The sequence below is a fragment of the Carcharodon carcharias genome, chromosome 1 (genome assembly GCF_017639515.1).
Source record: "Carcharodon carcharias isolate sCarCar2 chromosome 1, sCarCar2.pri, whole genome shotgun sequence".
In the NCBI taxonomy this organism is placed as follows: Eukaryota; Metazoa; Chordata; class Chondrichthyes; order Lamniformes; family Lamnidae; genus Carcharodon; species Carcharodon carcharias.
Window position 1 is genome coordinate 169,893,033 of NC_054467.1, and position 25,512 is coordinate 169,918,544.

Consider the following 25,512-nt stretch of genomic DNA (forward strand, 5'->3'; position numbering starts at 1 on the left):
CAAAAAATTTATGACTGAAATTGGTCATTCATGGAAGGTGCCAAACTTTCAGTTTTTAAGGTCTTTCATGCGCTCAGTAGACACCTATGTATTGAGTTAAAAAATCATTGCAATCAAAAACTACCGTTAAGTCGCTACTTATAGCATGAATAAGCTCAATAACACAAATAAGATAAAGTATAAAAACTCTTGAAATCATACAGGATGCACCATTTACACTCTGTTTTTGGATCATATCAGTTAGGCTAAAATTAGAAAACCTATTTATATTATTGTAATGGAGAATGGGGTGCCCTAGGACTCAGTGTCAGAGTCACCAATTTATTAATTTCCAGAAATAACCCAGCTTTAGGAACTCAATGCACAATGCAGATATCATACAAAAAGGGGCAAAGGGATAAATGGGAGGCAGCTCAGAAATCACAGAATGATTTGTGCAAAACATTCAAGTGGGCAGAATAATGGAGGATGACATTTTATGCAGATAAATGTAACATACGATGGAAAATGTTGGCAACATACACCATCTGTGAATAGTGTTGAGATAGGCAAAGAGTGAGCTGAAAGCAACCTAGGAGTCTTAGTAGACTGTATGATAAACATGTCCAAACAATGCAAAGCAGCTAAATCAGTAGAATGCTAAACTACAGAGCCAAAGTGGTGGAATATAATTCAAGGGAAGTCAAGTCCAGCTCTAGATGCCAAGATATAAGGAAGGTATTTAAACTGCAACAAATACAGAGAAAGCTAAAAGGATGATCCCTTGTGCCTAAAGTTTGAATTATAAAAAAAATCTGGAGAACTTAGGCTTCTCAGCCAGGTTTTTTTCTAATTACATTTCTGTGAAGCACATTAAGGTGTCTTTCTATGTTCAAAGTTCTATATAAACGCAAGCTGTTGTTGTTGGAAAGGCGGCATTGGAAAGATGATTTATTGAGGTACACCGATTGTAAACAGTATGGAAAATGTAAATCAAGATGACAGTATATTAAATTGAGAGAGTGGAATAATGGAACACTGGGCTGAATTTTACATTGATCAGGTGTGCGTGCATCCAACCCAATCGGATGTGAAGTTGCAAGATATTTTGCTCGGTGGGCAAACACAAAAGTCGAAAGCTTGCCCGCCGACAATTAAGAGGGCAATTAAGCCCATTAACGCTGCAATTGTCTGCTATTTTCCGTCGCCCATTCAACCTTACAGTTGGTAGACGGATGAATTGGCCAGGAGGCCTTTACATTTTTCATGAAACTTCATTCAAGAGCAGGATAAGGATTCCGTTTATGAAATAAAATAAAAATAAAAATCTGTGGGCAGCATTTTTATCATCTATATTTTCAGGGCCTGATTGTGATGCTCCAACATTTTTTACTGCTTTTTAAAACTTTGTTGGAACATTTTCAGGTCCAAAGCTCCCTTAGGCTCTCTGCCTTCAGGAAGCTTTCTCTCAGCACCGGCCCACACCTGCTTTGACGTCGTCGCCTACCCTCCTCCCGCCTCCACCCCCGGCAGTGCTGAGCTTTTCAGCACACGCTTCACATTGGCTGGCCGTTAACTGGGCAGCCAGCGTGAAATTGTGGTCGGGGGCCGATCGCAGTCGGCGGTCCATTCCCCAGCCGATCCTAGGGCTGCAATCGCGCCCACCGCCAAGCTAAAAGTTCAGGTCACTGAGTCAAGCTAGTTAAAAAAAGTTAATTTAGGACTTATCAGTACATCCTTCTTCATACAAAAACAATTAGCACTTGGAATAGAATTCCAGACAACATTAGAGATTAAATACACATGAATCATTTAACAACTGGATGCAACAGTAAGCAATTATTAGGATCTTTACAGAAGGATATTTACACCTCCAACAAGTGCAAGATTTCTTTGTCAATAAGATCGAGACCATCCTTTTAGCTGCCCCTGTCACTTCCCTCCCTTCCCCTAAGCACACCAGGCAAAATTTCCCACACCATCCTACTCTTGAACTTGTACCTTTCTTTAGTTTCTCTCCTATCTTCCATTGTGTCTTCTCTGAGCTCATCTTGTCCACAAGACCCAGACCCACCACCTGCTCCCTCAACCATATTCCTACAAGACTTTAAACAATTTAACCCAGCAGATAAATAATAAACCTCTTAATTTACAATGATACATTAAACTGTTTGTGAAACGAAAGCATTTGCAATCTTACGAGTGTTTTTCTGAATAGATTAATGATTTTTTATCTGAAGCAAGGCACAGCCTTCAAGTTACTCTACAACAAAAACAAAAACAGAAATACCTGGAAAAACTCAGCAGGTCTGGCAGCATTGGTGGCGAAGAGCACAGTTGACGTTTCGAGTCCTCATGACCCTTCAACAGAACTAAGTAAAAATAGGAAAGGGGTGAAATATAAGCTGGTTTAAGTTGGGGGGGGGGGGCGCGGGGGTGGTGGGTGGTTGTTGGGACAAGCAGCCAGTGATAGGTGAAGATAACCAAAAGGTGTCACAGACAAAAGTACAAAGAGGTGTTGAAGGTGGTGATATTATCTAAAGGAATATGCTAAGTAAGAGTAGAAGACAGGACAGATAAGGTACAGATAGCTCTAGTGGGGGTGGGAGAATACTAAAAGGTATTGGTATAAATGGTATAAAAGGTATAAATGGGTGGAAATACATTTAAAAATAATGGAAATAGGTGGTAAAAGAAAAATCTATACAAATTATTGGAAAAAACAAAAAGGAGGGGGAAGAAACAGGAAGGGGGTGGGGATGGAGGAGAGAGTTCAAGATCTAAATTTGTTGAACTCAATATTCAGTCCGGAAGGTTGTAAAGTGCCTAGTTGGAAGATGAGGTGCTGTTCCTCCAGTTTGTGTTGAGCTTCACTGGAAGCTGTGACTGGCAAACTGGAGGAACAGCACCTCATCTTCCGACTAGGCACTTTACAACCTTCCGGACTGAATATTGAGTTCAAGAATTTTAGATCTTGAACTCTCTCCTCCATCCCCACTCCCTTCCCGTTTCTTCCCCCTCCTTTTTGTTTTTCCCAATAATTTATATAGATTTTTCTTTTCCCACCTATTTCCATTATTTTTAAATGTATTTCCACCCATTGTTTATTTCTACCTTTTAGTATTTCCCCACCCCCACTAGAGCTATCTGTACCTTATCTGTCCTGTCTTCTACTCTTAATTAGCACATTCCTTTAGATAATATCACCACCTTCAACACCTCTTTGTTCTAATGTCTGTGACAGCTTTTGGTTATCTCCACCTATCACTGGCTGCTTGTCCCAACAAACCCACCCCCCACCCTTTAAACCAGCTTATATTTAACCCCTTTCCTATTTTTACTTAGTTTTGTTGAAGGGTCATGAGGACTCGAAATGTCAACTGTGCTCTTCTCCGCCGATGCTGCCAGACCTGCTGAGTTTTTCCAGGTATTTCTGTTTCTGTTTTTGTTTTGGATTTCCAGCATCCGCAGTTTTTTGTTTTTGTCTTCAAGTTACTCTGCTGCCTAGTGGAATGAAAATACAGTTGAAACAAGTGAACTGAAGAAAGGACGATAGCCTACAGGATTACAAGACTTCTGGATAGAGAAGTGTCAATCGAATCAAAATAACAGCGCAATGATGGTAATCTCGCCTTCCTGTGTAATGACCACCACTATCCATTACAGTCCCTACCACTTAAACTGTCCAGGCTTAACACGGCAGCAGCACATATTGGACAGATGGCGTAAACCATTTGACATTATCATAAGAGTCAATTACAAAGACGTCACATAACTTATTAAGCACACAGACTATTTTGGGCAGCTCAATAAATACTTACCCTGTAATTAGTAACTTAATTTCAGGCACATTGCAGTCTACAAGCAGTTTGAATGAGCCATTCGCACTTCATTAACATATGATCACCTTATACTGATGAGATTCTGGATGCAACTGCTAGCAATTAGGAGAGACAGTTGTTGACGAGGTTTTCTGTTTTTATAAAAATTGGTTACTTTCTTTTATACTTTCACCATCCTCCTTACATCAGTGGCAACTCACGTTAAGAGCAATGCTAAACAGAGACTCTGAGGTGAATAAGCTGGGGGTTGGGGGGGGGGGGGGGGGGGGGGGGGGGGGCCTGCGGTGCAGATATATCACGCACCTCCCCCTCCCCAGAAGTAAAGTTGGTGGGAGATGACCCGCTCCACCCACTACAGGTGGACTTAAAGTCAGCGAGGGACTTCCCCACCCCTCACTGAGGAAGAAGACCTGCCCTTTCGAGCTGCCAGTAAGAGTGTGTGGCAGCTCCATCGTCCCAGCAGCGCCAAGGACACGAGTGCCAGGCTGCAGGAGGATGACGAAGGTGGGACAGGGCTCCCTGGAATTGATAAGTCCAGGTTCTTAGGCAGGGAGGGTAGAGGGGGTTGGGGAGAAGGGCGAGTTTTGACCTGGGTGGGGGGGGGGGGGGCTAACCCCTGATCCACAAAGGGCAGCCCCCGGAGATCGAGGCCCCAGTCTTCCTCCCACCCTTTGAAGAAGTTTGGTAATAAAAAAGGACTGCCTGCTCCCATCCAGATGCCCATGCCAAACATTTTATGCTGATTCCAGCACTTACCCACCCCCGTAATATGGGGGGGGAGCTCAGGGGTGGACAGGGAGATGGTGGGGTGGACACCCACTTTATTTATGTGTCTCCCCACAATCCCTGCCAGAAACACACCTGCCTAGGCACATAAAATCCAGCCCTCTCTGTGTCTATTCAAGTTAACACAAGATTCCACAGCACTTCGCTGAATATATACATGGAATTCACAGTGCCCTGGCCAACATTCATTCCTCAACCATTGGCAATCAAACAGGTTAACTAGTTAAGTACTTCTTTGTGTTTTGTTATATCGATCCTATAAAAGACAATGGCATTAGAAGGGCCAGGGGAATGGTTTCTCCACCTGGAATACCCATGCTCATGCCACCTTAGCACCCAGCGATTTGAATTTCATAAAGAAAATGGCATCCAGTGCTTGGTGGTTTGTAATTAAGGCACTCTCTCAATCTGAACATCCTGAAAACCTTCCAGAGGCACTCTTTATAAAGGAAGCCAGTTAAAAATGAAAACATTTTAAACCAACTCAATTCCTACCACCAAGGAGGTATCAAGGCCCATACCTTCCTCTCTTCTCCTACTACCCCAATAGGTTCCCAAGTTGTGCCATATGAAGGTGGGCTAATGAACCTATCTTGACCACACTTACCCTGTGGCAAGCAGTGCCAGTATTTCCTTTTGATGATCTCTGACTCAGTTGTCCCTGTTTTCTCCATTCAGGAATGAGACATGAGCATCACTGGCAAGGACAGCAAGTATTGCCTATCCCTAATTGCCCTTGAGAAGGTAGTGATGATTCACTTTCTTAAAACACTGCAGTCCATCGACCGTAGGTAAACCCACAGTGCTGTGAGGAAGGGACCCCAGGTGTTTAACTCATCGATAGTGAAGAAATTGTGATATAGCTCCAAGTCAGGATGGTGTGTGGCTTGGAGGGGAACTTGCAGGTGGTGATGCCCTTGTCCTTCTAGGTAGTACAGATCATAGGTTCGGGAGGTACTGTCAAAACAGTCATAGTGAGTTGCTGCAGTGCATCTTGTAGATGGTACACACTGCTGCCACTTGGCACCTGTGGTGGAGGGAGTGAAGGTTCAAGATAGTGAATGGGATGCTGGTCACGCAGACTGCTTTGCCTTGAATGATGTTGGGCATTCTGAGTGTTACTGAAGCAACTCTACTCCAGCAAGTCGAGAGTATTCCACCACATGCCTGACTTGTGCCTTGGAATTGGTGGATAGGCCTTTGGGTGTCAGGAAGTGAGTTACTCAAGCAGGCTGGGAATTCTGAAGCTTGTATTCAAAATATTTATCTGGCTGGTCCAGTTCGGTTCCTTGTCAATGGTCATGCTCAGGATGTTGATGGTGGGACATTCAGTGATGGTAATGGCACTGAATGTCATGGGGAGATGCTTAGATTCTCTCTTGCTGAAGATGGTTGTTGCCAAGCACTTGTGTGGCGTGAATGTTACTTGCCACTTATCAGCCCAAGCTTGAAACTTGTCAGAATCTCACTGCATGCAGGCACGGATTGCTTCATTATCTTAGGAGTTGCAAATGGTACTGAATGCTATGCAATTAATGATGAACATCCCCACTTCTGACCTCCTGTTGGAGAGAAGATCATTGATGAAGCAGCTGAAGATGATTAGGTCTAGGACATGACTGTGAGGAACTCCTGCACCAATGTCCTGGAGGTAAAATAGTTGGCCTCCAACAACCACAACCATCCTATTTTGGGCTAGGTATGACTCCAACCAGTGCAGAGTTTTCCCCAGATTCCAGTTTTTCTAGGGCTCTTTGACGTCATACTCGGTCAAATACTATCTTGATGTCAAGGGCAGTCACTCGCATCTTCCCACTGGAATTCAGCCCTCATCATTAAATGAATGCTTTATATTGATCTTCACAGCAGAAAACATTTTTAAAAATCCGGAAACAGGGGGAATGAAGAGTCCAGTGAGAAGGAGGAACTTTAAGAAATTAGTATTAGTAAATAAATCATACTGAAGCATTTATCGGAACTAAAACTTATCAAATTTCAGGAACCTAATGGCCTATTTCCTTGGGGTTTAAAAGAGGTAGCTACAGAGATAGTGGTTTGATTTTGATCTTACAGAATTCACTGGATTCCAGAGCAGTTCCTGTGCATTAGACAGCAACAAAAGTAACCTCGCTGCTCAAGAGAGGGAGAGAAAACAGGGAAATAGAGGCCAGTTAGCATGACATCTGTAGTAGGAAAAATGCCAGAACCTATTTTTGGGGATGTGAAAACAAGGAACTTATAAAATCATAATAGCTTTGGCACAGTCAACATGGATTTATAAAAGGAAAATAGTGTTTGACAAATCTGTAGAGTTCTTTAAGTTTGTAACTTTTAGGGTATATAAGGGGAAACCAGTGCATAGTGTATTTGGATTTTCAAAGCACGTTCAACAAGATGCCAAACAAGAGGTTATGACACCAAATTTGGGCACATTGGATTTAGGGTGATATATTAACATAGATTGAGGGTTGGTTAACAGGCAGAAAACAGGGAGTAGGGATAAGCAGGTCATTTTCAGGTTGGCAGGGTGTAACTAGAGGGGTGCCACAATGCTTGGACCTCAGCTATTTAAAATCTCTGTCAATGGCTAAGGTGAGGTACCGCTTACAACATAACCAAGTTTGCTGATGATACAAAGTTAGGTGGGAAAGTAAACTATGAGGACGACACAAGGAGGTTGCAAAAAGATTTTATCAGGTTAAGCGATTGGGCAGGAACATATTAGATTGTTGTAAGTGTGAATTTATCCACTTTGATAAGAAAAATAGAAAAACAAGATATTTTTAACATGGTGTGAAACTGGAAATGTTGGTATTCAGAGGGACCTGGCTGTATTTTGTACAGAAATCACATAAGGTTAACATGCAGGTGCAACAAGCAATTAGAAAAGCAAATATTATGTCAGCCTTTATTAAAAAGAGATTAGAATATAAGAATAAAAATGTGTCACTACAATTATATAGGGCATTGGTGAGACCATAACTGTAATACAGTGTAGTTTTGATTTTCTTACGCAGGGAAAGATATACTTGCATTAAAGGAAGCCCAACAATTTCACTTGACTTACTCCTGGGATACAGTTTCACTCTTTGTTGTCTCAGGCATATCGTCCACGTATCTTGGCAGAAGGTGGTCACCAACTCATAGACCTTGGAGTATGCTAATTCCAACAGCATACATTCATTACCAAGCCAACAGCATCTGTGCTGGCTCAGCCACGTCCATTGGAAGGATGACAGCCATATACCTAAAGATCATCTGTATGGTGAAATGGTCACCACGCTCTGTACCACGGTGCTCTGGTCAGTTCGATCACCTTCCCTTCAGTCTGTGCCCTTGTCCACACCGGGAGCAAGAACCTCATACCTATTGGACAAGGACACATGTGAGGCTCCTCCAAAGCTAAATTCTGGATCCCATATGTGCCTTACTCGCAGTCACACCCTCCTGTCCCCACTACAGTCCAAATTTGATGTAATTAATCTAAGGGGTGTGACTGTTTTCTGAAACACAGGTAACTCTTCCCTCCCTGATGTGTCGCAGTGTCCGCAGCTCAACTCCAGCTCATCAATTCTGAGCCGAAGTTCCTCAAGCAGCCAACACTTGCTGCAGATGTGGTCACCAAGGATCACACCAGTGTCCACCAGCACCCACATACTACAGCTGCAACACATCGCCTGCCCTTCTATTTAATTAATTAATTTGGATCTTAAAAAGAGAGTCCCGAAGGCTGTGTTGCCTACCTGGTGCTAAGGTTAAGGACATCTCTTCTGGGCTGGAGAGGAACTTGGCGTGGGAAGGGAAGGATCCAGTTGTTGTAGTCCACGTAGGTATCAATGACATAGGTAGGACTAGGAAAGAGGTTCTGCTGAGGGACTACAAACAGTTTGGGGCTAAATTAAAAAGCAAAACCACAAAAGTAATAATCTGCAGATTACTACCTGAGCCACGTGCAAATTGGCATAGGGAAAATAAGAGGGTAAATAAAATCAGAGGTAAATGCGTGGCTCAAAGATTGGTGTTGGAAAAATGGGTTCTGATTCATGAGGCACTGGCACCAGAAGGAGAGAGCTGTTCCGTTTGGACAGGCTTCATTTGAACCATGCTGGGACCAGTGTCCTGACAAGTCATATAATTGGGATTGTAGATAAGACTTTAAACTAATTAGGGGAGGGGGGAGGGTTCAATTGAAGGGAAGTTTAAAAAATCAAAGAAACGAGAATGGTGGTGCAGGGTAGTGAAGAGGCGATCGATAATCAAAATGTAACAGGAAGGGGCAGAAAATTTAAGCACAAGAGTGCAGCAGAAATTAGAACCAGAATGAGTAATGATGGTAAAAAGTCATAGCTTAAGGCTCTTTATCTGAATGCATGCAGCATTTGTAATAGGAGCACAAATAGAAATAAATGACTTGATAGCCATCACAGAGATGTGGCTGCAGTGTGACCAAGACTGGGGGACTCAATGTTCAAGGGTATTCAACACTGTGGAAAAATAAGCAAAAAGGAAAAGGAGGTGGGGTAGCTTTGTTAATAAAGGAAGGTAACAGTGCGGTGGTGAGTAGTGATATAGGTGCAATAGATCATGATGTGAATCAGTTAGGGTGGAAATAAGGAATAGCAAAGGGAAGAAATTGTGGGTGGGAGTTGTGTGTAGATCCCCAAAGAGATGCCTCACTGCAGGACAAAATATAAACTGAGAGATAATGGAGTTGTGTAAAAAGGGCGTTACAATTGTCATCGTTGATTTTAAACTGCACATTGGCAAGGGTAACATGAAAGACAAATTTGCATCACAGATTGTTTCTTAGAGCAATATATTGCAGAACCTACCCAGCTACAGGCCATTTTAGATCTAATAATGTGCAATGAGGTGCGATCAATAAGAGATATTGTAGTTAAGGGTACTCTGGGGGTAGCGATCACAACATGGTACAATTTCAAATTCAGTTTGAGGGCGAGCAACTAGGGTCTCAAACCAGTGTCCTCAACGTAAATAAGGGCAATTACAGAGGTAGGAAGAAAGAGTTGTCTAAAGCAGGCTGGGAAATTAGACTAAGGGGAAGGTCAGTGGATGAGCAGTGGCAGATATTTAAGCAGATATTTCATAATGCTCAGCAAAAAATTATCCTGGTCAAAAAGGACTCAGTGAGAAGGATGAACCACTCTTGAATACAAAGGTGGTCAAGGAGACTATCCAATTAAAAACTAAGGCATAAAAAGTGGCAAAACTAGTTGTAGGCCAGAGGATTGGGAATTTTTTTTAGGAACCAGCAGCGGATAACTGAAAAGCTAACAATACTAAAATAAAAGTTAATAAAGAAGGGGAAAATTGATTATGAAAGTAAATTGGCAAGAAATATAAAAACAAACAGCAAGAGCTTCTACAGGTATATGAAAAGAAAGAGTGGCTAAAGTGAGCGTGGGGCCCTCTTAGAGAGTGCGACCGGAAAATTGACAATAGGGAATAGGGAAATGGCAGATAATTTAAATCAATATTTTGCATCAGTCTTCATGGTGGAGGACACTAAAAACATCCCAAAGATGTCAGATAAGCAAGGAGCTAATGGGAGGAAAGATCTTGCAACAATCTCTATCACAAAGGACAAAGTATTTGACAAACTAATGGGGTGGTCTGCATCCAAGGGTTTTAAAGGAAGTGGCTGCAGAGATAGCAGAAGCATTGATTGAAATATTCCAGAACTCACTGCTCACTAGATTCTGGGAGGGTCCCAGCAGATTGGAAAACAGTTAATGTGATGCCCCTGTTCAAGAAGGGAGGGAGACAAAAAAACTGGAAACTACAGGCCAGTCAGCCGAACATCTGTCGGTGGGAAATGTTAGAGTCTATTATTAAGGAAGAAATAGCAGGACATTTAGAAAAACTTAACGCAATCAAACAGAGTACACATGGTTTTGTGAAAGGAAATCATGTTTGACAAATTTGCTAGAGATCTTTGAGGATATAACAAGCAGAGTTGACAAAGGGGAACCAGTAGATGTAGCGTATTTGGATTTCCAGAAGGCATTCGATAAGATGCCACATAAAAGGTTACTGCACAAGATAGGAGCTCACGGTATTGGCGATAATGTATTAGCATGGATTAAGGATTGATTAACACACAGAAGACAGAGCCGGGATAAGTATGTCTTATTCAGGTTGGAAAGATGTAACTAGTGGATTGTCACAAGGATCAGTCTTCGGGCCTCAATTATTTATGATCTATATTAATGACTTGGAGGAGGGGGGAAGAGTTCTGAAGGAGATAGCTGAAGAGATAGTGGAGGCATTAGTGGCGATCTTTCAGGAATCACTCAAGTCAGGGAGGATCCCAGAGAACTGGAAAAGTGCTAATATAACCCCCCTGTTTAAGAAGGGAGTGAGGCAAAAGACAGGAAGTTACAGGCCGATTAGCCTGATCTCGGTCATTGGTAAGATTTTAGAGTCCGTTATTAAGTGTGAGATTTCAGACTCAGAAGTGCATGGTAAAATAGGGCAAAGTCAGCATGGTTTCATCAAGGGGAGGTCATGCCTGACAAATCTGTTAGAATTCTTTGAGGAGGGAACGAGTGGGTTAGACAAAGGAGAGCCAATGGGTGTTATCTACTTGGACTTCCAGAAGGCCTTTGATAAGGTTTTGCACAGGAGGTTGCTCAGTAAGAGCCCATGGTGTTAGAGGCAAGGTACTAGCATGGTTAGAAGATTGGCTGTCTGGCAGGAGGCAGAGAGTGGGGATAAGGGGGTCCTTCTCAGGATGGCGGCCGGTGACTAGTGGAGTTCCGCAAGGGTCAGTGTTGGACCACTACTTTTCACTTTATACATTAATGATCTAGATGAAAGAACTGAGGGTGTCCTGGCTAAGTTTGCAGATGATACAAAGATAGGTAGAGGGACAGGTAGTATTGGGGAGGCTGCAGAAAGATTTGGACAGGTTAGGAGAATAGGCAAAGTGGCAGATGGAATACAATGGGGAGGAAGTGTGAGGTCATGCACTTTGGTAGGAAGAATAGAAGCATAGACTATTTTCTAAATGGGGAGAGAATTCAGAAATCTGGAGTGCAAAGAGACTTGGGAGTCCTAGTCCAGGATTCTCTTAAGGTTAACTTGCAGGTTGAGTCAGTAGTTAGGAAGGGAAATGCAATGTTGGCATTTATTTCGAGAGGACTAGAATATAAAAGCAGGGATGTGCTGCTGAGGCTTTATAAGGCTCTGGTCAGACCATATTTAGAATATTGTGAGCAATTTTGGGCCCCGTATCTCAGGAAAGATGTTCTGGCCCTGGAAAGGATCCAGAAGAGGTTCACGAGAACAATCCCAGGAATGAAAGGCTTAACATATGAGGAACGTTTGAGGACTCAGGGTCTATACCCGATGGAGTTTAGAAGGATGAGGGGGGGACCTGATTGAAATTTACAGAATACTGAAAGGCCTGGATAGAGTGGACGTGGGGAAGATGTTTCCATTAGTAGGAGAGACTAGGACCCGAGGGCACAGCCTCAGAGTAAAGGGAAAACCTTTTCGAACAGAGATGAGGAGAAACGTCTTTAGCCAGAGAGTGGTGAATCTATGGAATTCATTGCCACAGAAGGCTGTGGAGGCCAGGTCATTGATTGTATTTAAGAGCGAGATAGACATGTTCCTGATTGGTAAGGGGACCAAACGTTACGGGGAGAAAGCGGGAGAATGAGGTTGAGAAACCTATCAGCCATGATTGAATGGCGGAGCAGACTCGATGGGCCAAATGGCCTAATTTCTGCTCCTATGTCTTATGGTCTTATGGAAGAGTGTAATGTATCCAAATTTGCTGATGATACAAAAATAGTTGGGAGGGCAAGTTGTGAAGAGGACATAAGAAATCTTTAAGGGGTTATAGATAGGTTGAGTGAGTGGGCAAAAACTTGGCAAATGGAATTTAAAGCAGGAAAGTGTGAGGTCATGCACTTTGGAAGGAAGAATCAAAAGGGCAGAGGTTATCTAAATGGAGGGAGACTCCAAGTGCACACCAGAGGGGTCTGGGTGTTCTTGTGCATGAAACATAAAAAGCTAGCATGAAGGTGCAGCAAGTAATTAAGGCGGCAAATGGAATTTTGGCCTGTATTGCTAGGGGGTTGGAGTTTAAAAATAGGGAAGTCTTGTTACAATTGTACAGGGTGTTGGTGAGGCCGCACCTGGAGTACTGTGTACAGGTTTGGTCCCTGTATTTAAGAAAGGATATACTGGCATTGGAGGCAGTTCAAAAGAGAGTCACTAGGCTGATTCCTGGGATGAAGGGTTGACTTGTCAAGAATGGTTAAACAGGTTAGGCCTTTATTCATTAGAGTTTAGAAGAATGAGGGTGATCTTATCGAAATGTACAATATTCTGAGGGGGTTTGACAGGGTAGATGTTGAGAAGATGTTTCCACTAGTAGGGGCATAGTTACAGAATAAGGGGACATTCACTTAAAAGTGAGATGTGAAGGAATTCTTCTCTCAGCGGGTAGTGAATGTCTGGAATTTTCTACCCAAGAGTTGTGGAGGCTAGGTCACTGATGAAAGAGGAGTTGAGGCCTGGGGCAGATCAGCCATGATCTTATTGAATGGCGGGACAGGCTTGAAGGGCCGAAAGACCTACTCCTGCTCCTATTTCTTATGTTCCAATGTGTTTAACAGAGTTAACCAAGGCACAAACCATCGTCTCACAAGACAGAAGGCTGCCAAAGGTTACTGGGATGAGGTGAATGTCCTATGAGAGATTGGGTAGACTAGGTCTATATTGTCGGCATTTCTTCTTGTCTGTTGTCTTCAAATAAGTCTTGTATGTATTCAGTCCATCTTGCAAAAGCTTGGTCCCTTTCTATGATAGCTTCCCAATGTTTCCCTTTGATGCATCTGCCAGATGTACACCCAACTTTTTCTATGATTTCCCTAATGCCTTTATGCATTGTTCTTGAGTCTTTGTTTTAGCATTTTTCTATTTCTTCATATTTTTTCCTTCTCTTCAACACATTTTCATTTGATCCTGTTATCCAATTCCTAGTGTTTCCATCGATCTATTTGCTTTACCTTCCTTCTGTGCTCCATCAGATCCAATATTTTTATCAGTCATCCATTTTTTATTTCTCTTTTCTTTAATCGGAATAGTGCTTTTTAGTGATTCTAACATTGATGCTTTGAACATTTCCCATGTTGAATAGTTTCCTTGGTCTTCAAGCAGTTTGAAATGGTTTTAAACTTTCATTTTAAAATTTTTCTTTAATTGAGCTCTGTCATTTTAGTTCATAATCTAGTTTCTTTAATGTTGCTGTTTTTTCAACTTCCTCAGCTTTATTTTGATGGTGCAAACTACAGCGTACATGGTCACTTCCACAGCTGGTGCCCGTGTAGGTCTTTGCTTGTTGAACTGCATTTCAGAATCTGTTGTTTATTGTCATATAGTCAATATCATTCCTGGTCATGTCACCAGGACTCTTCAAGGTATTTTTTCTTCTAGGATGCTCCTTGAATCAGATATTTAGAATAACCTGATCATCTGCTGTACACCAATTGATCTACATTTCCCTTCTTTCATTGGGATCACCCAGATCATGAGTTCCAACTAAGCTGCCTTTCCTGATAGAACTTGCTTTTCATTTAGATCACCCCTTACAAAAATGACCTAATTTGTTTTTCATCAAGTGCTGACGAATAGGGCCTGGATCAAGATTAAGGCAGAAATTTAATCTCTTCAATGTGGTTTTGCAGAAGATAAAGGCACATTTGCTAACAAAGAACCACAGAGGTGAAAAAAGATCTGTTCATGTGTTTTACTGATTATACTCAGGCATTTGATAAGGTATTACATGAAGAACTGATGAGCATATTAGTGTCTTTATCTTGATGGCAAGCATCTTAGAGTGACGAAATCTTTATTGGGAACAAACTACAGCCATAAAAGTTGAAAACGATCTAAGCAATTTCATAAAGATTAAAAAAGGGTCAGGCAGGGGGTGGGGTTTTTCCCCAGGTTTATTCAATTTGTATAGTGAAAATATTCTTCAAGAGACTGAAGACCTTCCTGGATTACTAGTTAAAGGTTACAACTTCAATGGTATAATTTACACCGATTACATCGTTCTTATTGCAGACTCTGAAGAGAAACTGTAAAAGATTTCAGATATAGTGGTGAGTGGAAACGAGAAGAAAGGAATTAACATAAATTGTAAGAAATCAAAATTCTAGCAGTGTCCAAAAAGAAAGTCATACCTCCTCAGGAGGTCCCCCAGCACAGTTACCAATTTTCAGCCAATTCAGTTCACTCCATGTGATAACAAGTAATAGCTAAAGGCACTGAATACTACAAAAGCTATGGGCCCTGACAATATTCCGGCAATAGTCCTGAAGACTTGTGATCCAGAACTTGCTGCACACCCCCAGCCAAGCTGTTCCAGTACAGCTATAACTCTGGCATCTACCTGGCTAGGTGGAAATATTCTCAGGTACGTCTTGTACACAAAAAGCAGGACAAATCCAACCCGGCCAATTACTGCCCCATCAGTCTACTCTCCATCATCAGTAATGAAAGGGGTCATCAACAGTGCTATCAAGCGGCGCTTGCTTAGTAATAACCTGCTCACTGACGCCCAGATTGGGTTCTGCCAGGGCCACTCAACCCCTGACATCATTACAGCCTTGGTTCAAACATGGATAAAAGAGCTGAGCTCCCAAGGTGAGCGTGACTGCCCTTGACATCAAGGCCACATTTGACAGTTGTGGCATCAAGGAGCCCAAGCAAAACCGGAGTCAATGGGAATCAAGGGAAAACTCTCCGCTGTTTGGATTCATACCTAGCACAAAGAAAGATGGTTGTGGTTGTTGGAGGTCAGTCTTCACAGCTCCAGGACATCACTGCAAGAGTTCCACAGGGTAGTGTCCTCAGCCCAACCATCTTCAGCTGCTACATCAATGACCTTCCTTTCATCGTAAGGTCAGAAGCGTGGATGTTCGCTGACGATTGCAGAATGTTCAGCACCTTTCACGACGACTCAGATACTGAAGCAGTCCATGCCCAAATGCAGCAAGACCTGGAAAATATCCAGGCTTGGGCTGACAAGTGGCAAGTAACATTCACGCCACACAACTGCCAGGCAATGACCATGTCCAACAAGAGAGAATCTAACCATTGCCCCTTGAAGTTCAATGGCATTACCATCACTGAATTCCCCACTATGAACATCCTGTGGGTTAACATTGACCAGAAGCTAAACTGGACTAGCCACAGAAATATTGTGGCTACAAGAGCAGGTTAGGGGCCAGGAATCCTTCAATGAGTAACTCACCTCCTGACTTCCCAAAGCTTCTCCACCATCTACAAGGCACAAGTCACGAGTGTAATGGAATACCTGGATGAGTGCAGCTCCCACAACACTCAAGAAGCTTGACACCATCCAGGACAAAGCAGCTTGCTCAATTGGTACCCTATCCACAAACATTCACTCCCTCCATCATCAACGCACAGTAGCAGCGGTGTGTACCATCTGCAAGATGTATTACAGGAATTCACCAAGGCTCCTTTGAAAGCACCTTCCAAACCCACGACCGCTACTATGTAGAAGGACAAGGGCAGCAGATAAATAGGATCACCACCACCTGGAAGTTCCCCTCCAAATAATTCATCATCCTGACTTGGAAATGTATCGCCATTCCTTTACTGTCGCTGGGTCAAAATCCTGGAACTCCATCTGTCTAACAGCACATGGACTGCAGTGGTCCACCTGCACCACCCCCATCTCAAGGGCAACAAGGGATGGGCAATAAATGCTAGCCCAGCCAGTGAAGTGCACATCCCATGAATGAATAAAAAATGTAAGATCACAGTGAGGAATGAAAATGTCACACAGGCAGGCAAATTTTGTTATCTAGGAAGTATGCTAACATCGGACAGAAAGTGCAACCAAGAAATAAAGGATTGGAGTGGCCAAAGATGCAAATCAAAAAACAAAATGATTATGATCAACTCGAAATTAGTCACAAAAACAAAGCTGGGAATCCAGGAACGCTGCATCACACCAATTTTGACATACAGAACCGGGTGTTGGACAACCAGTGAAACAATACAGAGAAGAATTGAGGCTGCAGAGTTTTGGTTTTTGAGGTGAATAGTGAAGATATCTTGGACAGGTCACACTAACAATGAAAAGGTGCTCGCAAAATCTGAGACTACAAGAAATCTGCTGACCAAGATTAGGAACAGACAGTGGTAATGTCTTGGGCTCGTGATAAAAAAATCATGATTTAGAAAGCCTGATGCTGATGGGAAAGATCAAGGGTAAAAAAGAACGATCTTTTCAATCAGCCTCGCAAACTGGATGAATGTACCAACAACGAAGGTGATCCACACCTTCAGAACAAGATTAACATGGAGGTCCATGGTCGCCAACACCTTCTTAGGGCATGGTACCTGAAGAGAGAGAGAGAGAGAGAGAGAGGTCTGTACTCACTGGAATTTAGAAGAATGAGAGATTATCTAAGTGAAGCACATAAAAATGTTTAAGGGTACAAAGTACATGCTGAGAAAATGTTTCCCCTGACTGGAGAATCTAGAACACAGGGCCACAATCTCAGAATAAGGAGTTCATCATTTCGGACTAAGATAAGGAGGAATTTCTTCACTTAAAATGTTGTGAATCTTTGGAATTCTTTACTACAGAGAGCTGTGGGTGCTCAGCTGTTGAGTATATTCAAGGCAGACATTGATAGATTTTTGGGTAATAAGAAAATTAAGTGATATGGGATAGTGCAGGAAGAATGGATTTGAGTAGATTAGCCATTTAGGATTACCCCATTTCAATATGGGGAAAAACATTTATTCTGCTTGCCTAATTATATCAGACACTATCCAAAATTTCAAGTCTGCTGATTTTCCGAACCGTGAGCTACCATTTTTAGTCAAATCTTTCTGATAGAATAGATATTCATCTAAAATAACACTGGTTCTGCCATTGTGATTGATCAGGCATGCATGCACATTTGAATGGTCCAGCCAATTAAATAAAAAATTTGCTAGCAACAAACATTTTGAAGTGTCATAATAAAAGGTTTAGCTGGTTCCAACCACTCCTATGGTCTCATTATACTTCTCTGTCTTTTTCTCCTGCTGTCTCAAGTCCACTTCATATCACAGGAGAGTTTATCCATGCAACTCAACATCACCACTCAGTAACTGATTATAAAGTTCTTTCGTTTTCGTTAATATAGGTAAAGTCTACTTCAATGACAATGTTACTCTCAATCGTTAGAGACGGCAAGAGAGTCACAGGTATTTACATTTAATCAGACATTTTGTGCTTAGTGCCACAAATCACTCCCTGCATCTTGGAGTGTTTCCTTATATGCTCAGTATTTGATATGTTTGGAACCCAGCAGTCAAAAAGAAACCGTTCTTACTAAAACTAACTGCAAAAAAGATCAGTTGCCGTAACAAAAGTGACCTCCTTAGAAAAGAGATAAAATTGTTGCCATAGTGTCTCGAGCCCTTTTCTGAATGATCCCTGAAAAAAAATCTAATGAACTAAGAGCTCTTTCCAATACTTCTACCAACTCCTGTGATGTCCAATCAGGAACAAAGGAAATCAAATACATAAGCCTGCCAAATATCCCCAATATTTAAAACAAAACAAAAGGTGCAAAAATACAATAGAAATACTGAAAGGGAAAACAAGGTGAAAGCATAAATGTTTCAAATATAAAATGAAAAACATTAAATTGTTTGAAGGCATGCTATTACAATTGCAGTCAAGATCCTTTTTACTGAACTATTTCTGAAACATAGGTGTTAAACAGGGCTCGTGTGTAATTGTGGCAATCATGGCACATTTCTCTCAAAACTATTTTAGATCCCCTGATATTATTCATTTCTTCTTAATTATGCCCATCTATATTTTTGTTGGACACAGAGGCTGAGAATTCCATACACACTAGTAACGAGACCACAGCACTGTATCAGCTATTTGCTAGACAAACTGCAACGGCTTCATTTAGGTGGTCTCATACAATGTCCCATCATTTTAACTTTAGATTTCCACATTTTCCATACAGTAGTTCACATCTGTACAATGCCGTTAGCATGGTACATGTCTCAAAGTGTCCCCAAGGAGAAACAGATGCTCAACAGTAGCAGTTGACAGTAAAGCTGGTCAAAGAAAGACGTGTCAAACAGCTCTTTAATGTGGCGGGGGGTTAATAATAAGACATTTACTGGATACACTGGCCAGATAGGAATGGAATCCAACAAGGGTGGTATCAGAGGATGTAGAAGCGGCTGAAGTTGTCCTCCATGTAGGACACTGCAGGAAGATTAACCCATACACCCTAAGCACACGAGGTGACTCTAAGGTGCTGTCGGAATTGTTACTGAAAAGATAAAACTACAACTTACATTTATATAGCGCCCTTGACGTGGTAAAATATTCCAAATCTTTTCGCAGGGCTGAAATAAAATTTGACACCGAACCAAATGAGGAGATATTAAGGAGAGCAAAAGCTTGGATCAAAGATATGAGTTTAAACATTGCCCATGTACAAGAAGCGATAAGGTTTTTCCCCTCACCGACACTGAATCAGGACAAACAGCAGCTCGGCCACCTTTCCACAAGCTGCTGTCACTCCCGCGCCGACCCGGATAAAGGCCGACATTCGGGCTCGGGCTCTCCTCACACAAACCCGGGGCCTTTCCAATCGGGAAATGATCCGCCACAGGCCCCGAAACAGCTTCCGGCTGCGAGCCCGAGACACCAAACGACACGCCCCCAGCCCCACCCCCACTCCCCTCCTCCACCCCCAGCCCCACCCCCACTCCCCCTCCCCTCCTCCACCCCCAGCCCCACCCCCACTCCCCCTCCCCTCCTCCACCCCCAGCCCCACCCCCACTCCCCCTCCCCTCCTCCACCCCCAGCCCCACCCCCACTCCCCCTCCTCCACCCCCAGCCCCACCCCCACTCCCCCTCCTCCACCCCCAGCCCCACCCCATCTACCCTCCCCCACCCCCATCTCCCCCTCCCCCTCCTCCACCCCCAGCCCCACCCCATCTACCCTCCCCCACCCCCACTCCCCCTCCCCTCCTCCACCCCCAGCCCCACCCCATCTACCCTCCCCCACCCCCATCTCCCCCTCCCCCTCCTCCACCCCCAGCCCCACTCCCCCTTCCCCTCCTCCACCCCCAGCCCCACTCCCCCTCCCCCTCCTCCACCCCCAGACCCCCCATCTCCCCCTCCCCCTCCTCCACCCCCAGCCCCACCCCCCCATCTACCCTCCCCCAGCCCCACTCCCCCTCCTCCAACCCCAGCCCCCATCTCCCCCTCCCCCAGCCTCAACCCCCTCTCCCCCTCCCCCATCTCCCCATCCCGCATTTCCCCCTCCCATCTCCCTTCCCCTAGTCCCATCTCCCCCTCCCACAAAACCAAAGCCATATCCCCTCCCCCATCTCCCCTCCCCCCCAGCCCCATCTCCCCTCCCCTAGCCCCACCCCCACGCCCCCTCCCCCATCTCCCCCTCCCCCACCCCCATCTCCCCCCACACCCAGCCCCAATTTCCCCTCCCCAGTCCCATCTTCCCCCTCCCCCAACCCCATCTTCCCCCTCCCCAGCCCCATCTCCCCCTCCCCCAACCCCACCCACACCCTTAGCCCTCCCCATCTCCCCCTCCCCCCAGCCCCATCTCCTCATCCCCCATCTCCCCAGCCCTCCTCCCCATCTCCCCCTCCCCCATCTCCCCTCCCCCCAGCCCCATCTCCCCTCCCCTAGCCCCACCCCCACACCTCCCTCCCCATCTCCCCCTCCCCCACCCCCATCTCCCCCACACCCAGCCCCATCTCCCCCTCACCCAGCTCCATCTCCCCCTCCCCATCTTCCCCCTTCCCCAGCCCCATCTCCCCTCCCCCATCTTCCACCTCCCCCAGCCCCAATTTCCCCTCACCCAGCCCCATCTTCCCCCTCCTCCAGCCCCATCTTCCCTTCCCCCAACCCTACCCACACCCCTCCCCTCCCCCATCCCCAGCCCCATCTCCCCCTCCACCAGTCCCATCTCCCACTCCCCCACCTCCCCTTCCCCCATCTCCCCATCTCCCCATCCCCCATCTCCCCCTTCCCCATTTCCCCCTCCCATCTCCCCTCCCCAGTCCCATCTCCCCCTCCCCCAACCCCCAAAGCCATATCCCCTCCCCATCTCCCCTCCCCCCAGCCCCATCTCCCCACGCCTAGCCCCACCCCCACTCCCCCATCTCCCCTCCCCATCTTCCACCTCCCCCAGCCCCATCTCCCCCAGTCCCATCTTCCCCCTCCCAGCCCCATCTTCCCCCTCCCCCTCCCCATCTCCCCCTTCCCCCTGTCCCATCTGCCTCATTCCCCATCTCCCCATCCCTCCTCCCCATCTCCCCGTCCCCCATCTCCCCCTTTCCCCTCCCCATCCCCTCCCCCCTCCCCCATCTCCACCTTCTCCCCTCCCCATCTCCTCTTCCTCCCTCCCCCTTCTTCTCCTCCTCAACTCCCCATTACTATCCCCATCTCCCCCTCCTCACCCCCATCTTCCCCTATTCCCCACCTCCCCTTCCCTTCCCCATCTCTTCTTTACCCACCCCATCTCCCCCATCCCCTCCCTCATCTCCCCTTCCCACCTTCCCCATCTCCCATCCCCATCCCTCCCTCCTTCATCGCCCCCTCCCCATCTCCCCTTCTCATCTACCCCTCCTCCATCTCACCCCCAATCTCACCCTTCCCCCTCCCCATCTCCCATCCCCCTCCCTATCTCTCCCACTCCCTTCCCCATCTCCATCCCCATCTCCCCCTTTATCCCACCACCACCATCTCTCCAACTCTCCCTACCCATTTCCAGCTCCCCCTCCTCAGCTCCCATCTCCCCCATCTCCCCCTCCTCCACCTCCCCCTCCCTCCCCATCTCCCCCTCCCCAGCCTCCCGCACCCATCTCCCACTTCCCATCTCCCCCTCCCCCCTCCCACATCTCCCCACTCCCCATCTCCCTTCTCCATCTCCCCCACCCATCTACACCACCTACCATCTACCACCCTCCTCTATCAGCCATCTCCCCAAGCCCCATCTCCCCAATTCCTCCACTCCCCCTTCCCCTTACCCTCAACTCCCTCCTGCAATCTCCCCCTGCCCGTGAAATGGTCCTCTTATAACCTCCACCCTCATCACCCTGTTCCCTATGACTCCCTCCCCCATTGCCCACTCCCCATCCCCCCCTCCCCATCCCCATTCCTCCTCTTCCCATCCCTATCCCCCCTCCCCATCCCATCCCTCCTTCCCTCTCCCCATCCCCTACCCCTCCCCATCCCCTTCCCCTCATCTCCCCTTCCCCTAATCAATCGTCCCCTCCACCGATCATCCCTCCTCCCATCTACCCCCTCTCCCTCTCCCCCCTCCCCTCCCCCTCCTACCCCTCTCCCTCTCCCCATCCTCCCCGTCCCCCTCTCCACCTCCTTCCCTCTCCTGCCTCTTCCCCCTCTCCCCTATCCCCTTCCTCCCCTCACCCTTCCCCATCTACCCCTCTCCCTCTTCCTCTCTCCCCTCCCTCTCCTCCCCCTCCCCCTCCTCCCTCCCCCCTCCTGCCCTTCCCCCCTCCTCCCTCTCCCACCTCCTCCCCTCTCCCTCTTCCCCTCCTATCCCCTTCCTCTCTCCCCCTTCTTTCCCTCCTCAACTCCCCCTTACTATCCCCATCTCCCCCTCCTCACCCCATCTTCCCCTACTCCCCACCTCCCCTTCCCTTCCTCATCTCTCCTTTACCCTCCCCATCTCCCCCATCCCCTCCCTCATCTCCCCCTTCCCACCTCCCCCATCTCCCATCTCCATCTCCCCCTCCCACGTCTCCCCTTCTCATCTGCCCCTCCCCATCTACCCCTCCCCCATCTCACCCTTCCCCAATCTCACTCTTTCCCCCTCCCCATCTCCCATCCCCCTCCCAATCTCTCCCTCCCTCTTCCCCATCCCCATCTCCCCCTTCATCCCACCACAACACCCTCCCCAACTCTCCCTACCCATTTCCATCTCCCCCTCCTCAGCTCCCATCTCCTTCATCTCCCTCTCCCCCATCTCCCCCTCCCCCAGCTCCCCCTCCCTCCCCATCTCTCCCTCCCCCACCTCCCGCACCCATCTCCCCCTTCCCATCTCCCCCTCCCCCCTCCCACATCTCCCCACTCCCCATCTCCCTTCTCCATCTCCCCTCCCATGTACCCCACCCCCCATCTACCACCCCCCTCTTTCACTCATCTCCCCAATCCCTCCACTCCCCTCCCCCTTACCCCCAACTCCCTCCTGCCATCTCCCCCTCCCTGTCAAATGGTCCTCTTATAACCTTCACCCTCATCCCCCTGTTCCCTATGACTCCCTCCCTCATTGCCCACTCCCCATCTCCCCCTCCCCATCCCCATCCCTCCTCTTACCATCCCTATCCCCCCTCCCCATCCCATCCCCACATCCCCCTCCCCATCCCCTACCCATCTCCATCCCCCTCATCTCCCCTTCCCCTCATCTATCGTCTCCTCCCCCGATCGTCCCTCCTCCCATCTACCCATCCCCATCTCCCTCCCCCCTCATCCCCCTCTCCCTCTCCCCCTCCCCATCCTCCCCCTCTCCCTCTCCCCCTCCATCGCTCTCACTCTCCCCATCCTCCCCGTCCCCCTCTCCCCCCTCCTTCCCTCACCCTCTTCCCCCTTTTCCCATCCTCTTCCTCCCCTCCCCCTCCCCATCTACCCCTCCCCCTCTCCGTCTCCCCCTCCTCCCCTCCCCCATCCCCCTCCCCCATCCTACCCTCTCCCACTTCATCCCACCCACTACCCCCTCCCCAACTCTCCCTACCCATCTCCATCTCCCCCTCCTCAGCTCCCATCTCCCCCATCTCCCTTCCTCCCATCTCCCCCACTCCCCATTCAACCACTCCCCTTCCCCATCTCCCCCTTTCCCTCCCTCATCTCCCCTTCCCCCACCTCCCCCTCCCTCCCGTTCTCCCCCTTCCCAACTCCCCATTCCCCCTCCCACATCTCCCCACTCCCCATCTCCTGTCCCCATCTCCCCCATCCCCCTCCCCATCTCCCCCTCCCGCATCTCCCCCTCCTCATCTCCCCCTCCTCATCTCCCATCTCCCATCTCCCACTCCCATCTACCCCACCCCCCATCTACCACTCCCCTATATCACCCATCTCCCCAACACCCCATCTCCCTCATCCCTCCACTCCCCCTCCTGCCATCTCCCCCTCCCTCATCAAAAGGTCCTCTTATCACCCCCACCCTCATCACCCTGTCCCCCATAACTCCCTCCCCCATTGCCCACTCCCCATCTCCCCCTCCCTCATCATCCTCTCCCACATCTACCCCACCCCTTACTACCCCTCACCCATTTAACCGTCTCGGCTTCTAACCCTCCTACACCTCCTCCATCATCCTCTCCCACATCTAACCCACCCCTTTCTACCCCTCACCCATCTCCCCGTCCTAGCTTCTAACCCTCCTACCCCACCCCTTCCAATATTCCCCTACTCTTTTCCCATCTCCCCCTCCGCTCTTCACATCTCCCCCTTCGCACCTCTCTCCTCCCCCTTCCCATCTCCCACCTCCCCGTTCCCATCTCCCACCTCACCCTTCCCATCTCCCTCCTCCCTGCTTCCCATCTCCTTCCTCCCTGTCCCATCCCTCTCCTCCCACTTCACATCTCCCTCCGCTCCCTTCCCATGTCCCCCTCCTCCCCCCTTCCCATGCCCCCCTCCTCCTCCCTTCTCATGCCCCCCATCCCCATCTCAGCTCCCCCCTCCCCCCCCACCTTTCAACCTGCCCCTTCCTCCCCCTTCCCACCTTCCACCTCCTCCCAGTCCATCTCCCCACTCCTCACCCCTTCCCATGTCCCCCCTCCTCCCCCTCCCATCTTCCCCCTTCCCATCTCCCCCTTCTCCCCCACCCCACCCTTCCCACCATTTTCCCCACTCCTGTTATGACACAGCAGTTGGTAAAGGCTGTTATTTAAAGTCCCAGAGAGAAACTTTAAACAACTGGCATAACCTATATTTTCAAGTGCTATGTTTTGAGTTGCAGTTCTAAATTCAGGAATAAGACCACCAGTTCTCGAAAGGTTTTTATATCATGAGATATGTATTAATTTACAACAAGTTAAACAATTAACACACACAATCAAGTCCACAGAGCAAATCTCTATTTTAAAAAAAATAATTTCCAATAATATTATATACATTAATTGCTTAATGACATCCCATGTCCTATTGAAATATGAACCATCATAATTCTAAAAAAAGGCTTCATTTTTACTAACCTATCTCACTCTATCTCCCATACTTATTACACTTTTACATCACCAGATGAGTGCATTAACATAACAACTGGCAGAACCTTTGGCTCGGCGAGCGGTGGCGGGGCCCACTCGCTGAGGCGTAAAATGATGTGCTGTGACGCTGGGTGTGCATCGCGACGTGACCACGCGTCATTAAGATTTTCAGTTCAGTGGGTGTGCACCCAAGTTGACTGCGTGCCCACCGAACTGTCAAAGGCCTATTTAGGCCACTTAACTATCAATTAAATCAAAAAATGGAGCTACCCTGGCAGGCAGGCAAAGAGCCCAGGCAGCCTTCGCATTTTTCATGGAGCCTCATCAATAGGCGGGATGAGGTTTCATGAACGTTTTTAAAGTCTTGAATAAAATTTTAATAAAATTAATAGACATGTGCCAGCTTGTGTGACAGTTTCACATCAGGGGACGTGTCTTAAAATACTTTTTCCTTTATTAAATTTTTTTGCACTTAAGCTAATCTCCCTGAGGCAGCTCTGTGCCTCAGGGGGATTTCTGTGTTCTTTTGAGCACATGCACGAAAGAGTGCAGCTCCTGACTCAGGCAACATCCTGCCGCACCCCCCCCCCTCCCCCCACCCGGC

General features: G+C 47.0%; 1 protein-coding gene across 4 annotated transcripts in view; it reads right to left on the bottom strand.

The window, feature by feature from the left end:
- Window positions 1-19,324, bottom strand: part of rnf180a (ring finger protein 180a) — a 178,329-nt gene extending 159,005 nt beyond the window's left edge. Inside the window, exons 1-3 of one of the 4 annotated variants that reach the window (XM_041190686.1) lie at window positions 19,173-19,324; window positions 19,002-19,052; window positions 16,965-17,024 (exon numbers count right to left, since the gene is read on the bottom strand). In XM_041190686.1, coding sequence (XP_041046620.1) covers window positions 16,965-16,994 — 30 coding nt within the window. In that variant the 5' untranslated portion in view covers window positions 16,995-17,024; window positions 19,002-19,052; window positions 19,173-19,324. Of the gene's footprint in view, window positions 1-7,674; window positions 7,731-16,964; window positions 17,025-19,001; window positions 19,053-19,172 lie in introns of those variants that run through there. The other 3 variants (XM_041190687.1, XM_041190691.1, XM_041190697.1) reach the window with 3 other exon arrangements.
- Window positions 19,325-25,512: the final 6,188 nt, after the last annotated feature.